Genomic DNA, 15,050 nt, shown 5'->3' with positions numbered 1-15,050 from the left:
TTAGCTGTTTTACAGCTCAAATATGTAATTGATTCTCTGAGCAGCATGTGTAAATGATTTCACACATTCATTTAAAGCTCTAGAATTATATATAGTATTTCATTTCAGACACATGTAAATGATGAGTAGTATTGCTTATCTCTGCATACCTATAATGATCTAAACAACGACTGAGGAACTCTCCCATCAACTCACCTTTGAGAGAAGGAATCTGGTTTGAAGAAAGTCCTATAACTAATGAGGAAAGGGCCGTCTGGTCTATGTGTTGGAGCTTATATGCTTAAAGTTGACCTATAAATGTGCAGAGGGGTTTGTATCATGTAGACAACAAAACTATGACTTCTGCACATGCCAGGTAGAGTTCTTTATATATATGTTCAGAATTTTCCATTTGCAGGTGCTGAGCCCAGAGCTAAAGATCACCCTGCTCTAAATAATCTCCTTTTCTTATCCTTCAACTCACAGACTCAGTGTCATAATCAATGAATTCAATGCTTAAGGACATTCCAGTTGTAGTCTAAGCAAACAAAAGACTTTATTTATTCAAAAATACAAAAAAAAAACCTTTATTATTATTTAACTAAAATACTGCACTAGGAAATGAGTATGTTTGCTTTGACTTCATTGTGCTAGAAGCTGTTGGTCATATAATAAAAGATAATTCCTACATTGAAGGGATTTTAAAATAAATACAAGAATCAAAGAAAACTAATGGAACACTAATTTTCTGTTTTTCCAGGTAATTTCAAGAACTAACAGCCTTTTACAAACATATCATGCCCTTCCAAAGGGAGAACACTGACCTTTTAAACAGCTTTCTATCAGCTCATCTGTTTGCTTTCAGTTTTAGGTTTTGCAGAACTAGAACCCAAATTCTCTCAAAAGTAGTAATCATAGAATCATAGAATCAGTTTCTCAAATCAAATTCTGGGGCCAGTATTTCCTTTTCCCCGCTCTGTCTGACACTGTTTACTGATAATTAGTTCCTATTGTCAACAAAATTATTGTGCATAAATTAAGGAGTGTAGGCAATGGAGATTAAATACTATCTCTACTTTCCAGCAAAGACATCTATGAAATTAAGAGATATAGTTTAGATATAGGGAGCTGATGATGTCTGTTGTCTAAATGAGTCTAGGGTAAGTGAGAGGGGAAGAAGTGAAAAAGAAAAAAGAGAGTTGTGTTCAGCTTGGAAATGTGTTTGAAAGTTTGTCCTTTATTAGGGTGATCTCAGCTCAACTTTCATTTTTATAGTGTCATTATTCATGTTACCCCAAGAATGTATATATGAGCCACATTTATTCTGTCATTCATAAAGCTTATTTTTTTTTTAGTGATGAAACATCATTTGCCAAAATTCAAGGAGTCTTTAAATATTCATCTATAACTGTACTAACATGTTATTATTTTTTTTGAAAGTAACTTTTACCAACTATAACCATCAGAACCATGTGATTTCAAGATAGCTTAGAAATCTCTTTCTGTAGCAACATGACATATTATAATATGCAAAGCAAAATTTATGAAAATGAGTAACAGTCAGTAAAAATGACTTCTTTGTCGATAGGGAATGTTTCATGCTCTTAAACAGTAGGAACCTCATAAAATAAAATAAATTTATGTATACTAGGGAAAAAAAATCAGAGAATTATGAAATGCCATGTAATCTAACCTATTATTTTTACCAGTCTAGGTTCTAATACATATTCTATTTCTCACCCTCCTCAGCTATGCAAAGGATATTGCGGAAGTCACTTTGCCTATTTTCTTCTTTATGTTTCAAGAACATAAATTGTAAGCACTCTTATTCTATATTTGTATAACAGTTAAGGCAGTAAGTTGTTTGTCTCAGATGAAGGGGCTGAATATCTGCAAAAATAAATATTTTTCAGTCTCTCAAAATAAAGATCTTTCTGGCACTGTAAAATTACTTTTCAATTGTATTTTGTATTTTTAATAGCAAATATAATTGTTCCAGCTGACATTTTCAATATGACTATCAATATCCTTCATTAGCATTATCTGAAGGAGTTGAACTTTATAATGAGACAGGGTAGCTGCAATTTCAATGAAATTAGATTTTATGTTTTCTTAACAAGCCTCTTTGAGTTGTTAAAAAAAGAAAAAAAAGGTTTTCTTTCTGTTCAAAAACATATAAATCATTTTAAATGTCAGAAAATATACATTTAAATTAGATAAAGGCATAAATAAGGATTTTGACAGCTTTCTTAAGTAAAATTATGTCAAAAAGTTTAAGGCTTTTTTAACTGAATTTGATTACATATAACATTTTTCAGGATTGTGACCCACATTTCTTGATTATGACAGATATTTTGTCTGCTTTGAAAATAGAATAATTTAGCTTGTGATAAGATATTACACCTGTGACATAGTATTAATTCTATGTGATAAATCCAGAAATGCACATTCTGGATTTGTGTGCATATGTTTCACCTTGGATACGATAGGTAGTTGCTGCAACTATATTTAGAACCCATTTATTTGTGTGTAAAAAGAATTTCATTGAGAGATCTCAGTATTACCAATAACAAGAGTTAAATTAGTAATTTATCATATATACAGTGTGCCAGTATTTTTATGTTTGGGTTCCTATATTTTCAGGGGTGTTATCAGGAATGAAAGCATAATATTTTTACAGAGCATCTCACCTTTACCTGTTTCAGTATATAAGCCATACTACTTATTTGATAATATTCATTCCTACTCATCTTAATACTTAAAAAATCCCCAATATTTATGCTGAATAAAGTGAATAATGTCCCTCCACTTTGACTATTAAAATTTATTTGAAATCTAATCAAATTTCCATTCTTATTTTCTATATCAAAAGGCATTAAATGTAACACTAGACCTAATTTTATTATCCTGATTTTTTAAAGGACTTTTTAAATATTATGGAGCAGACCTCTAAGTAGCACAGGGCTTACTATTAATTTATAATAACTGATGGATGTTAACCCTATAATAGTAGATTTTATATTTTAAGTACATGATCAATACATTTAATTTATTTAAGATCATAATTTATATGGAATTCATTTTCATACAGTCTTATACATTAAGGATTAATTTGAGTGAGACCACAACACTGAGAAAATTAAATATTTGACTTGAAATAATCCTTTCGAATCCCAGATACAGGGATAAATGTTATCTGCATGATACATGGAGGGAATAAGGAAGGATAAATGAATATTATTGTTATCACTCCATCAAACTCTATTGTTCATTACCTCAAACAGCATATAATTTATTTATAATCTTCTCCCCAGACAAAATGATGTTTAGGACAATCTACAGTATGTCCCTGTTTTAGTAGTTCCTTGAACAGGTTTTTGGTAGGAATATAGTGTTGAACAGAAATAATCAACCCCTTCAACATTGAGTCAAATAGAGTCAGAGCTCAGATTTTTTTTCCTTTCTTAACAATTAATATTGGGAAAAAAAAAACAGAACTCCCTCTCATTATGAGAAAGATTATCAGTAATATATGTAAGGACATTTTGTGAGATAGTATCCTTCTACTTTTGATGCAGAGAATGAAAGTTAGAAGGAAAAAATAGAATTTTTTTGTAGTGGCCTACATAAGATTGAAACACTTTCTATTCTACTAGCTGAAAAGAGTCCAAGGGAAATTTAAGAAAGACCAACACGTACATCACTGCATGGGAAAGCATTCTTCATGAAAATCTGTTTTATAACCAGATAAGAATTCATAATATAGAGAAAAAAAATGTTGGCTTTCACAGTAATAACTAACATTTCTGAAGAAGCATCATTTTGAGTATACAGGGTGGTAGGCAGGCAGGCAGGCAAGAGTCTTGCCTTTTATAAACCAAATTAACTATACTGAAGAATAGCTCTTGATTTACATCAATATAACTGGAAGAGCCTAATTAGTTGTGAAGGAGGATTCATGGAGATGACTAACATTTAGTATAGCTGTTTTGGGGATGTTGTTACTAAAACGTATAATATAGCAACTACAATTAGTATTATTCTCCATATGGTAAATTATTAATAATTAAGTAATTACACAATATATCTGTACTCATTACTAGAACATTGGCTTCCACCACAAATAATTTTATTTTAATGATCTTATAATCTTAGCGCTAACATTTTATAATATTTATATTAAAATATCCTTTACTATTTACTGATTTAAATGAACAGCTGATACAAACAGATACTTTTTTATAAAGGAATTACACATTTCATGGTATTTTATATAGTTATATTTAGATTTATATTAGATTGCAATGGGCAGCCTGATTTAGAAAGGATATAGACTGTACCATAAAAACAGAAAGTATCATAATAAAAAATAACCTACTACTCTTTCTCACATGCCTCCTTCTGATAAAATAATACTAATTAGTATGTAGCAGCAAATTTTAAAATCAAAAGCAACAACTATCTGTCTACATATTACATATTATATGTTACATATTATATATCATATCATGTATGATATTTACTATGCTATTTACCACATACCATATATTATATACTACATACAATATAATATATTATATACTATATATTATATAGTACATAGTATATATTATGTATAAATAAGTCACTTCCATCAAAGATATCTGTGCAACCTGTGTCATTGTATTTCCAGTGCTGGGTGTCGATTCATGTATATGCACATACTACCAGTTGATGGTATCCCTCCTGACCTTCAGCTGCCATTTCCAAGATGGAAAAGCTGTTTTGGTTTGCATGAAGTACACAGTATCCATTATACTGGAATAATTTTATACACTGCAAAACTGTCTTATAATGGGGCAAGCATAAAAGCCGTAGCTGTGGATGAAATTTGGCAATGCAACAAACTGTGGTATACTAGGGTTTCAGGACTGTGTCTGTGTGTGTGTGTACCCTGCACAAGTAGTCATCAGTTTCCTGGATCATCCAAGAACTTCCCAGCTGGTCTCTGCACAGAGGGAAAAAATGGACTGACTTGAGATGACGTGTTTGACTGAACTGCTACCTTTACTTCACAACGAAGGAATTGTCTAATTTGAATTAATCCAGCAAAGGAATTGGCTAATTGTTGTAGGCGTTCTCCAGGAGGGAATTTCAGACATTTCCAGAGGTTCCCCCAAACAGCTATGAATGTACACTATCTGAAGTTCAGATGCGTTGGTTAACATCTGGATAGAAGAATCTTGGACAACCCCTGAGACTCCTATCAGGCACTTCCTGCTGTTGAGTTGAACAGACTGTACATAGATAATATTAAACCAGCAGTAGAACCCGCTCCTGCGCTCCTGCATATGGAGCAATGGTGAATATGTAAAAAAAAAAAAAAAAAAAAAAGAAAGAAAAGAAAGAAAAAGAAAAAAAAAAGTGTGTGTGTGTGTGTGTTTAGGGGAGAGGCTGGACACATCAATACCGATGGATCAAGCCTATACTGGATTGATCACACAAGACCATGACTCAACTGTACTATAAGAACAGAACAGAGCAGAGCAGCAGTCTGGGAAGTTTCACCTAATCCAGCTGACGATGCCGTTGCAAGGACTCCCGCCACTATACAGACAACAACAGTCCAATCAGTTCAAGAGACTAGATTCCCCACATAAACTTTATGGAGGAAAAACAAAACAAAACCAAACAAAACCAACAATAGAAAAACAGTAAATGAGTGGTTTTGCTTGTTTGTTTGTTCATTTGTTTGTCTTAACAAACACGCTGACCGTAAGTGTCTGTGTAGAAATAGAAGGGCTTAAATAAACTTTTTCAAAATAGGATAGTAGTTTGTTTGTCTCAGCTCTTATGTGTACTACTTGAATGACATTAGACTAAATTCTCAGATACACAGTTTTCAGAATTAAAGATCCAGATAATGCATATTTGGACACTAAGATCATTTTGTTGTAAGTTGGCCTTTCAGACTCTTTTGTTCAAATATGCATTTGTTTTTTTGTAAAAGAAAAAGAAGAAAATTATCTTTCCTCAAATTTTTTAAGATGTTACTTGACAGATTACACTGCTAGGTCATGTGATGTGAATGACAGACTGCTATGATCAATACGCCCTGACGTACTATGCAAATGAGCATCTCTGCTTAGTCCAGGTGATCCCCCTTTATGAAGGAAATTCCTCCTTAAGATTCCTCCACGATGGTGTGGCCTTGCTCTTGGCTTGGTGGTGAGGCCAATCACCACTCTGGAGGGAGAAGGAGCAAGTTTGAATGATAGAATCCTTCCTCCTTCTTCTACTAGTACCCTTTTAGGGGTACGTGCATCACTGGTGTCACAAGTCAGACAGATTCAGCCAGTTCCTTGTGGCGCATGGGTAGCGTTATTACATAGTAGGGTTAAACTTGGGTCAGACAACTTCTTGTTATGTAAGAGTGTGCACATATGTCAAACAAAAGGGCAAAAGAGTCCTATTTACTTGCAATGCTATAAAGTAATTAGTAGACATTACGAATAGCCTGAGTCCATTACTTCAATTTCATTGTTTGACCTGGATAAGTCATGTATTTGTAATCTTGGAATGGATATATGTACCTTTTCAAAGTAGATCTTCATGATGAGTATTATGAACATGAACTCCATTTTTTTCAGAAGTATTATCTTTTTACTTATTTTAAATTGGTTCAATTAACATTCCTGTTGGTTATTAGGAACAGCAGTTGTAGAAAGCAGATCAAAATGACTAAACACACACATCCTTTGTAGCATGCTAGAAAACAACAACAAAGTGTTCTGGAGATATTCTGTACTTATGCAATTAGCTTTACTTAAAATAATTGCACTGTAGTATTTTTATTTTACAAGAGCACAGAGAACTCTTAACCAAGATCAGTCTCCTATTTTGATGGAGTATGTGCAAACATATAGACTCAGAAAATTATTCATTCTCCACAGACATGAAATTAAACTCATAAGGTAGACAAAAAAATACCCAGAATTTGCCTAAGTTCTCAGAAGCTATTTCTAAGAGTGAGACCTATAGCAGTGTTCCAAACTCCAGCCTGCAGTTGCATGCTAGAAATGCATGAGAGGAGACCGTGGACAACAGGACAAGTAAAGTACCCTGGTGTTTGTAGAAGCCAAAAGGGAGCTGTATCCACCCAGGTGAGATGATTAGGACTTTAGTAATGTCATTAATACACATCTTCTTTATATTATAAAAGTAATCATTCAATGATCCAGGAATAGGATTCAGATTTATAGATTCACTGTTCTCACCTTTTAAACTGGTGTGTGACATCTATGCAAGACAGTGCAAAATAGTATTTTCATTAGCATGGATTATAGCCTGTGGGCTCAGAAGTCTATTTCCACAACCTAGTGAGGCATCTGGTAAGATCCTTTTTCCTCTTAACTAGCTCTGATTTCCGTGGAAATGGAAAGTACTCAACATTTTGCAAGAGCTAAATTAAAAGGATAAGTCTATCACTTGACATGACATAAATCAGTGTATCTCCACCAGAAATGCACTGATTTATACCTACTGATATCCAGCTTCATAAAAATTCCTAACAAGTTGGTAGGAATTTTTTAAAATTAAAGAAAGCTTACCAGGTTGGAATATCTAAAATTTATTTTTAAACAGTATATTTTGGGGAAAAGAATTTAGTATGATCATCCACAACTTGGTTGCCTGATGAAATAAATCTCTTAGAATTCAAAACCTCATGCTAAGTATTTCATGCTAAGTATTTGAAAGGTATTTAAAAATCCTACAATAAATAGAATTTATTAAACTTAAAGAATTTAGAGAAGATTTAAAGAAATATGGATATGAATGACAGGAGGTATCTATTCAATATCTAATCTCTCAAGATTTTTGAAGCTCAGCTTAAAAAATATTCAGCTCCTATATTTTTGCCCATTTTATTATTTCTTTTCCTTTATTCATCTACACCAAGAAGACCTAAAAATACCTTCAAAACAAGATCACTTTTCCTCTCAAAACATAGTCACCAAGCTGCTTCCTCTTAGATAACAGAAACAATTACATCTTTTAAAACGATGAAATGTTTTCCAAATGCCACACTTTAATGAAGAACTTAAATATTCTATTTACCATAAACTTCATAGCTGTGCTAATATCTGTTCTTAGCAATACAGTAATCCATATATATTTGACTAGCATTTGGTAAACATGTTGAAGTTGGGCTACAGTTAGTGTAACATATACTTCTACAGAATGCCTGAAGAAAACAGGCTGCAAAAACACTTGATTTCCAAAACATGTATAATTCATTCCAGAGATTTATGGCTGCTTTTTCAGTGTTTATGTACAAACAAACCCTTTAACACATACCACAGAAATAGGTAATGAATAATATGCTATGGAAAGAAGACAAATAGAGTCTCTGGAGAAAAGATAGATAACTGGTAAACACAGTAGATTATCAGCAACCGATGCTTAGTTGGAGAGTTGTTTTTTGTAGGCAGACAGTGGGTTCTCTGTCTCCCAGCTTGGTTTCCAAGTTACAAAAAACAGAGAAATTTATGGGAGAAGCTGTTTACGTGGGCAAAGAGAGAATTCTATGTTTCTAAGATCTTATCCCAAGACTAAGAGAAAATGCAATCAGTGAAAGCAGGACAGCAGATAACATCCCTGCAGGCCACGCACAGAGGAATGACCACCAGTGCCTCAGCTGAGCCTCGGCTACTGAACCCTGTACCCCTTCACCAGAGCAATCAGATGGCTCATGTCCATATCCTGCTTTACTGTGCTTCTGGGCACTGCAGGTCTGTGAAAGGGGAAGAGGATAGAGGGGAAAGGTTGTCTTGTTTGAGCTGTTGTAACTATTAAGGAGGGTTAAAAGATGAAAGTTTTGTGTTTCTTATTTATTTTTAAAAGTTTTCTCAAAAACTTCACAATGATATGCTTTCTTTTCTATCATTAAGACAATTTCATTAAAAAAGCCCTTGAAAATGCCTCTGAAAGGAACATAAAACGTCAATAAACACAAATTTCTGTTGAAGAGCCACATTTTGCTTTTACTAAAGTCCTTTTTTTTCTTTTCTTTTTGTCCAGATGAACCCAGCTGTGGATGAAGTACAATCCCATTCTTTTATGTTTTCTCAGAGCTCTCTACTTTGACAAGTGTCATATCACTTTTGTCCATCATTTCTAATGGCACAAAATAGCCTAAGCTATACATAATGGATTAAAATAAAAGTATAAAATATGCCAATATAATTCCTGTCAAAAAAACCTCATGATGTTCAGGCTGCAATTACAAGCAAGTCTGCTTTTGTAACCACATTTTCATAGCCTTATAAGGGTTAAAATATTGACTTGAGTTCATAAACTAAACGTAGATTTTTTTGTCAAAGGAGCTGGAATTAAATAAATCTTTTTCAATGTGCAAACTATTAATGCCTTTTTCTTCGTTCTAAGAGAGCTATGATCTTTTGCAGCTGGGGACCCACAGTAATAAAAGATTTAGCAAGAATAATCCCAGCTTCCCTTCTGCATTTCTATACTCTTAAATTTTTTCTTGATCATGGTAGAGGTGTGTAAAGGATCAAGAAAAAGATACATGGAGTCAATTATGGGTCAGGAGGACAATACAACACATTGAGAAGATTCTAATTTTAGTATATACCAAGTTCCATGAACAGCCAGAAACTCAAACTTATGTTAACCTGAATGCACTTGATAGCTTAATGTGTATACCTCACACACACACGTATCAACCACAAGCTAGCAGTGTTCTACCTGTGTTCTAGGAGTACACACTCTTATATATGTTTGTAGGATTTACAGTGTATTGAGATCTTTAGTAGTTCTCACTTTTAAACTACGTAGGGAATACAGACCTTTCAAATGATATATTTTATTAGAAAAGGGGAAAGTAAAGGGTGAATTTTGAGTTGCAATAAGCTTCCAGAGATGTTTGGAGATTTAATGACCATCAAAAGATCCACAGCTGAGACTGTCCATCAGTCAACTGATTCCGCATCTAGCTCAGGGAAGGAGTAAACAGATTTACATCTTCTGTCTGAAGAAGTGCATATTGACCAATATGGAAGGATTTTATTGTTAATATAACTTTAAAAAAAACTACAGTATTCAACGTCTGAATGATGAAGATAAAACATATAATAGAACTGATACAGAAATATGCAATAATAAACAATTGGACCAGAAATACCTTATGTGTAGATTATTAATTTCTTTGCTTACTGAATTTATCATAAATTATACGTTAAAAAGAAGAATGAACCATTGAAGAAAGACTTTGGAAAAAATGCCCATTTTTTTTCCCTAAACATAGTCTTACAAGTCAAAGAAGGGTTGACTGCAAGAAAGTATCCTCCACTGTCCCTTAGTCAGATGTCCAGAGCTGTGTAATTTATGTGAAGTCCAGATTAGTCTCTGTGGTAATCCAGAGCTGGAAATACATAAAGATTGTTTAATACTCTATGACTCCTCTTCCTGAAGGGTTATAGATTTTGTTCTGTACTTGTTAATCTGTGCTAGAGCAGTCTTATCAAATGGTCTTGCCATCTGAATATGAAATGCACTCTTCTGAGGGAGTTTATGCAATATAATCATATAGTTTGCAGTAAAAAAAATCCATGAAGTAGTAATTTATTTTGAATTGCGTCTGAGTGTATTTTACATATAATTATTTTAGATTGCAAAAAAGGACTATCCTAATACTCCATAGAAATTATTACTAAAATAGTAGAAATCTATTCACCTTCAGAGAGATTAGAAGTATCAGGGCTTTTTTGGGGGAGGTTACTTCTTTATAAATTTAAAGTATTTTATTGACAAAATAGAAGAAAACTAATTGCACAATAATTTATAAAAAATTTCTCTAGGCACTGGTTCTGTGTCCCTTCTCTTAAGCAAAACTCTTCTTTAAAGACCCAAGAAATATTCATTTACTATAGCTGTCCATAATTAAAGTATAAAAATAGCTAAAAATACCATTCCCCATTAACAGAAAAACATTAAATCTCAGACAGTAAACTTTGTGGATGTGTAAAATAAACTGTAGTATACTTTTCTAATTTATGTTCAGTAAATATAACAATGTGCTAAGTAGAAATATTAGTAATATATTAAATTATTTTTCATAAATATTCAATAGTAAATAACAAAATTGTTATTGCTCTCTTAAAAATAATCCACAGAAGTACACATTATTTCTGGTGTATGTGTAACAACTGTTATGTTGAAAAACTTTCAGGAAAAAAATCCAGAAAGATAGCATAACAAGACTTTTTCTGACCAGCCAAAATTTGGCCCTTAAAAATATCAACGATATTTAAGTGAATAGATAGAAGATAGTTTTTATGATGCAAAATTTATTCCTCAGAACATGTTATATATATGTGCACACTAGTCACCCCTAACAATATATGATCATTATTTTTTTCAGCCTCAACTGGACATCAACTGCTCATTAATTCAGATTAACAAATGGGAGTGCATGACTTTTTGTTTGAGGATGACATATCTAGGACATTTTTGAAAATCATAGTACTACCAACAGTGTAGGCATATGTTAAGTGTTAAGAAGGTTCATATTCCCCCACTTCATGGATAGCATAGGTCATGACTCTGCCCAGACAAATAATGAAAAGTAAGATTTTTCTCTCAGATATATGCTTTCATTTTCTTTGTACATATTGCCTTCTCACATTACAAAATATGGAAATATTTGGTTACAAAACAAAAGATGCAATTCTAATTTCAGGTAATCTGGCAACAAATCTCTTGACTTTGATGGTTTCTGTGATACATATAATTGTAGTATTTATTATAAAGATTATATACCAACTACATGTAGTGCATAAAACTATAGTCACAATACACTTTCTGTTTTTTTGTCTTAGTTTAGGTTTTAAGTACATTCCAGAATCTTAAAATATAATTGCTACTTTCGTGATATTTCAAAACAAAGATGTAATAAAAATATCTTCTTGCAGAACACCAACTTGTGATAATTAGAGTAGTTTCACAGACCTTAGTGGAGTTGTGTTGATTTACATCACAAAGTACTCAAAAACAGGTACCACTAAATCAGTATTTAGTAGGGGTTGTGTGTGTGATTGTGGTAATGAGGCATGCAAGATAAACCTTCCAAATCAGTGTCACCTTCTTGTATTAGTTACCATAAGATGTCTACTATTAAAAGCTGTTTTGGCCATCTAAAAGTAGTGAATAAATCTTCACAGCATGAATAGCTGGATCATGGATCCATGCTTAGATCTGGAGGCATAAAACAGTGCTGCACTGCTGCTGAGGCACTGCAGCAATGTGGAAACAACTGTATTTTGGATGTGTTGGTGGCTACTGGAATCCCCAGGTCTAAGAAAATAGCCTTGGTTTCTCCTGCAATTTCTGGAGGAGGTCAATAGCCCAGTTGCAGAAGAAATAAAAGCCGGTCTCTTTATCAAAGAGTAACCTACTATAAGCAAATATCTTTAAGCAGGAAATCCTCAAACAAAATCAAAATTTAAACTCTAGGTAATGAGGATGTGTAAATTTCACGCTGACATTCACATCCAAAAACCATTTCCAACATATATAACATTTCTCAAAAAACAAAGAGATATCTCTTTTCCTTCTATTCCTTCTGGTTAAAGTCCAGGATGAATATAATTGTCAAGGTTTGAGATTATGAGGTAGAAATTCTTGCTTTATTAGCTGCAACTTGGATGTTCTACCTACAGTAGAAAATACAGCTGTATTTTCTCACTGCTGGGATATATTCTTATGAGCTACATTTTAAATGAGCAACAGTTAGACATAATGTCAATTTATTTCTTTTAGATTTAGGTGTATAATTATCTTTAAACATCATGAGTGTTTTGAGAAGTCTAAAGAAATGTATAAACTTGCCCTGAGTGCCTTATTAATATACAAATGATATAAAATATTTATTAAGTAACATTTTATAAATGTATGCTCTTTTATGCTCTCTTTCTGCATGTTTTGATGTAAGTTTATAGCTAAGATGGAATAGGATACCAATTTTAACTTGTTGCTGAAGTTCCCCAAATCCTGAAAGTAAATACTAATTTCATAAAAGCATGCAAATTTATACAAGCAGAGTCAATAGCCCATTGGCACTAAAACCTTGCTTTCTTCCTGTTTCCATATCCTGCTAAGTGGAGAAAGTTAACCTATCATTGTATTGTTCAATAACTTTTTGGAGAGAGATTTCCGATTAATATCATACACGAATTTACATGGCAAGAGGAATCTCTTAACTCTGCAACTGAACATTTCAGAATCTCCTACGTACAGCATTTGGAAATAAGCATTTGGACTAGCAGATATTATTCAGAATGTACTTTTTAAATGGCACTGAAATACAGTCATTCAGGTACAAGAATGAAGGATACACTAGGTATATAGAGAAGGAAAAGTTATCTGTTTTCTTTATGAAAGTGTTCACATTTCCTGAAGATAAATTTGTGTAACATACACGGTGTGACAATTTGATGACTACAAATAACTTTCTATTCTTTCCAATCATTTTTGAAAAATAACTGCAATAAAGAGAAAAATAAAATCCTACCAGATACGTTTTGTTTGTATACAAATAATGTTATAGGAACTCAAAACCAGCTGCGCACCTTTATAATTTTCTGCAGGTTTCTGGTATTTTCACCTACTTTACGCTACGGTTACCTTCTGTCCCACTAAGTGTTACAGTGCTATGCATCCATACACACCAGCTTTCTGACAACAATTAAAATTGGCAAGTAGAAGCTTTCTGAGATGATATCTTGTAATTGACAGACTGAGGCACTAGCCAAAGGGGTATACGTTTGGGTAATCCCTGGGCTGAAATACTGCTGGTTTGTCAGCCTCGAAAATTATTGGCAATCTCATAGCCCATATCTAGCAGCTGAGAGGAAGCTGTGCCAACTTGTGGCAGGCTTCAATAGGTTTGAGAAAAGCCGTCAGTGTAATTGTCATCTTTAACACTGGAAAGTGCTTAGAATGCCATTGTGGTAAGTGTGACGGAAACAGTGCAAACAGAAAAGAGCCAGCAGAGTCCTGGAAACGGCATTCTGCATTTGCTATCCCCACTGCTCTGAACTGTCCGTAAAGAGAAATTTTTAAACAACAGATAAGTAGCAAGTAACATAAGCCCGAAATATTACAAAAGTGTCCTTGGTGAGTTGTTCTAATTATTCGTGCTAAACAGGCTAAAAGGTGGCAGACACTCCAATGGCTGCAAGATCAGAACATCAAACCGAGCTGAGGTGGCTCATTGCATTGATTTAGCTCAAAGCTTCCTACCACAGAGAGTGCCAAAAAGTGAAAGGGGAAGATAAACACTGGTTGGAGCCTTTCTTTCTTTATCCTGGGGAGGATAGGGAAAAGGGAGTATTGTCTATATTTTAAGCACTTCAATACAACATCCGTTAGAGGAGTACAGAAAAAAGTATGAAAGCTATTCAAGTCATGCTGCATAGTAGCAGCCTGACAGTTTTTTTCAAAACAAACAAACAAATAAAAAAACAAAAGACACTTCTGGGGCTTTGTCATTGTACCAGGATAGTTACTTGCTGATAGAAAAAAGGACATACTTGACCAACATCCACAACCGCAAGTAAGTGCTAGGATAAGATTCCATAAAAAGTGTGGATTATTATAAACTCATTTCATTGTTCAGTGCCATATTACTAAGTGGAATATGCACAAAAGAGAGTCAAGTGGAAGATTTTCTATAAGAAAGTATCTGGAAGAAGTTGTCTTTTTCTAATAACTATTTATTTAAAGCAACTAAGCTGGAAAAAAAGAGGACCGATTTTTGACTAGTTGATAAGGTATACGCTCTCCTGCTTTTTAAAAGCAATATATCATATATAAATGTGTACACACGTTCATAAATACTATTCTATATCAAATGGAATTATACATAATGCTTGTCAATCTCTCTGTCCAAGTACTTTACATACAGAGAGGCAAACTCAGTGAGGATGCATGGGATGTCATTTAAGGGAAAAATAATGCTATTTGTTGCTTTGTTTGAGTTTTGCTTTAGGTTGACATTTCCAAGTGGACAG

At 33.4% G+C, this 15,050-nt stretch overlaps 1 protein-coding gene across 1 annotated transcript in view; it reads right to left on the bottom strand.

Annotated features, from left to right (window-relative positions):
- Positions 1–10,324: 10,324 nt before the first annotated feature.
- The window catches only part of CDH19 (cadherin 19), a 93,824-nt gene continuing 89,098 nt past the window's right edge, over positions 10,325–15,050 (bottom strand). Inside the window, exon 12 of the mRNA XM_062570076.1 lies at positions 10,325–10,402. Within this exon, the coding sequence (XP_062426060.1) occupies positions 10,380–10,402 (23 nt within the window). The 3' untranslated portion in view covers positions 10,325–10,379. The remainder of the gene's footprint in view (positions 10,403–15,050) is intronic.

Source organism: Rhea pennata, chromosome 2 (genome assembly GCF_028389875.1).
Source record: "Rhea pennata isolate bPtePen1 chromosome 2, bPtePen1.pri, whole genome shotgun sequence".
NCBI classification, from domain to species: Eukaryota; Metazoa; Chordata; class Aves; order Rheiformes; family Rheidae; genus Rhea; species Rhea pennata.
The sequence above is the reverse complement of the archived record's forward strand: the minus strand, read 5'-3'. Positions and strand labels throughout refer to the sequence as shown.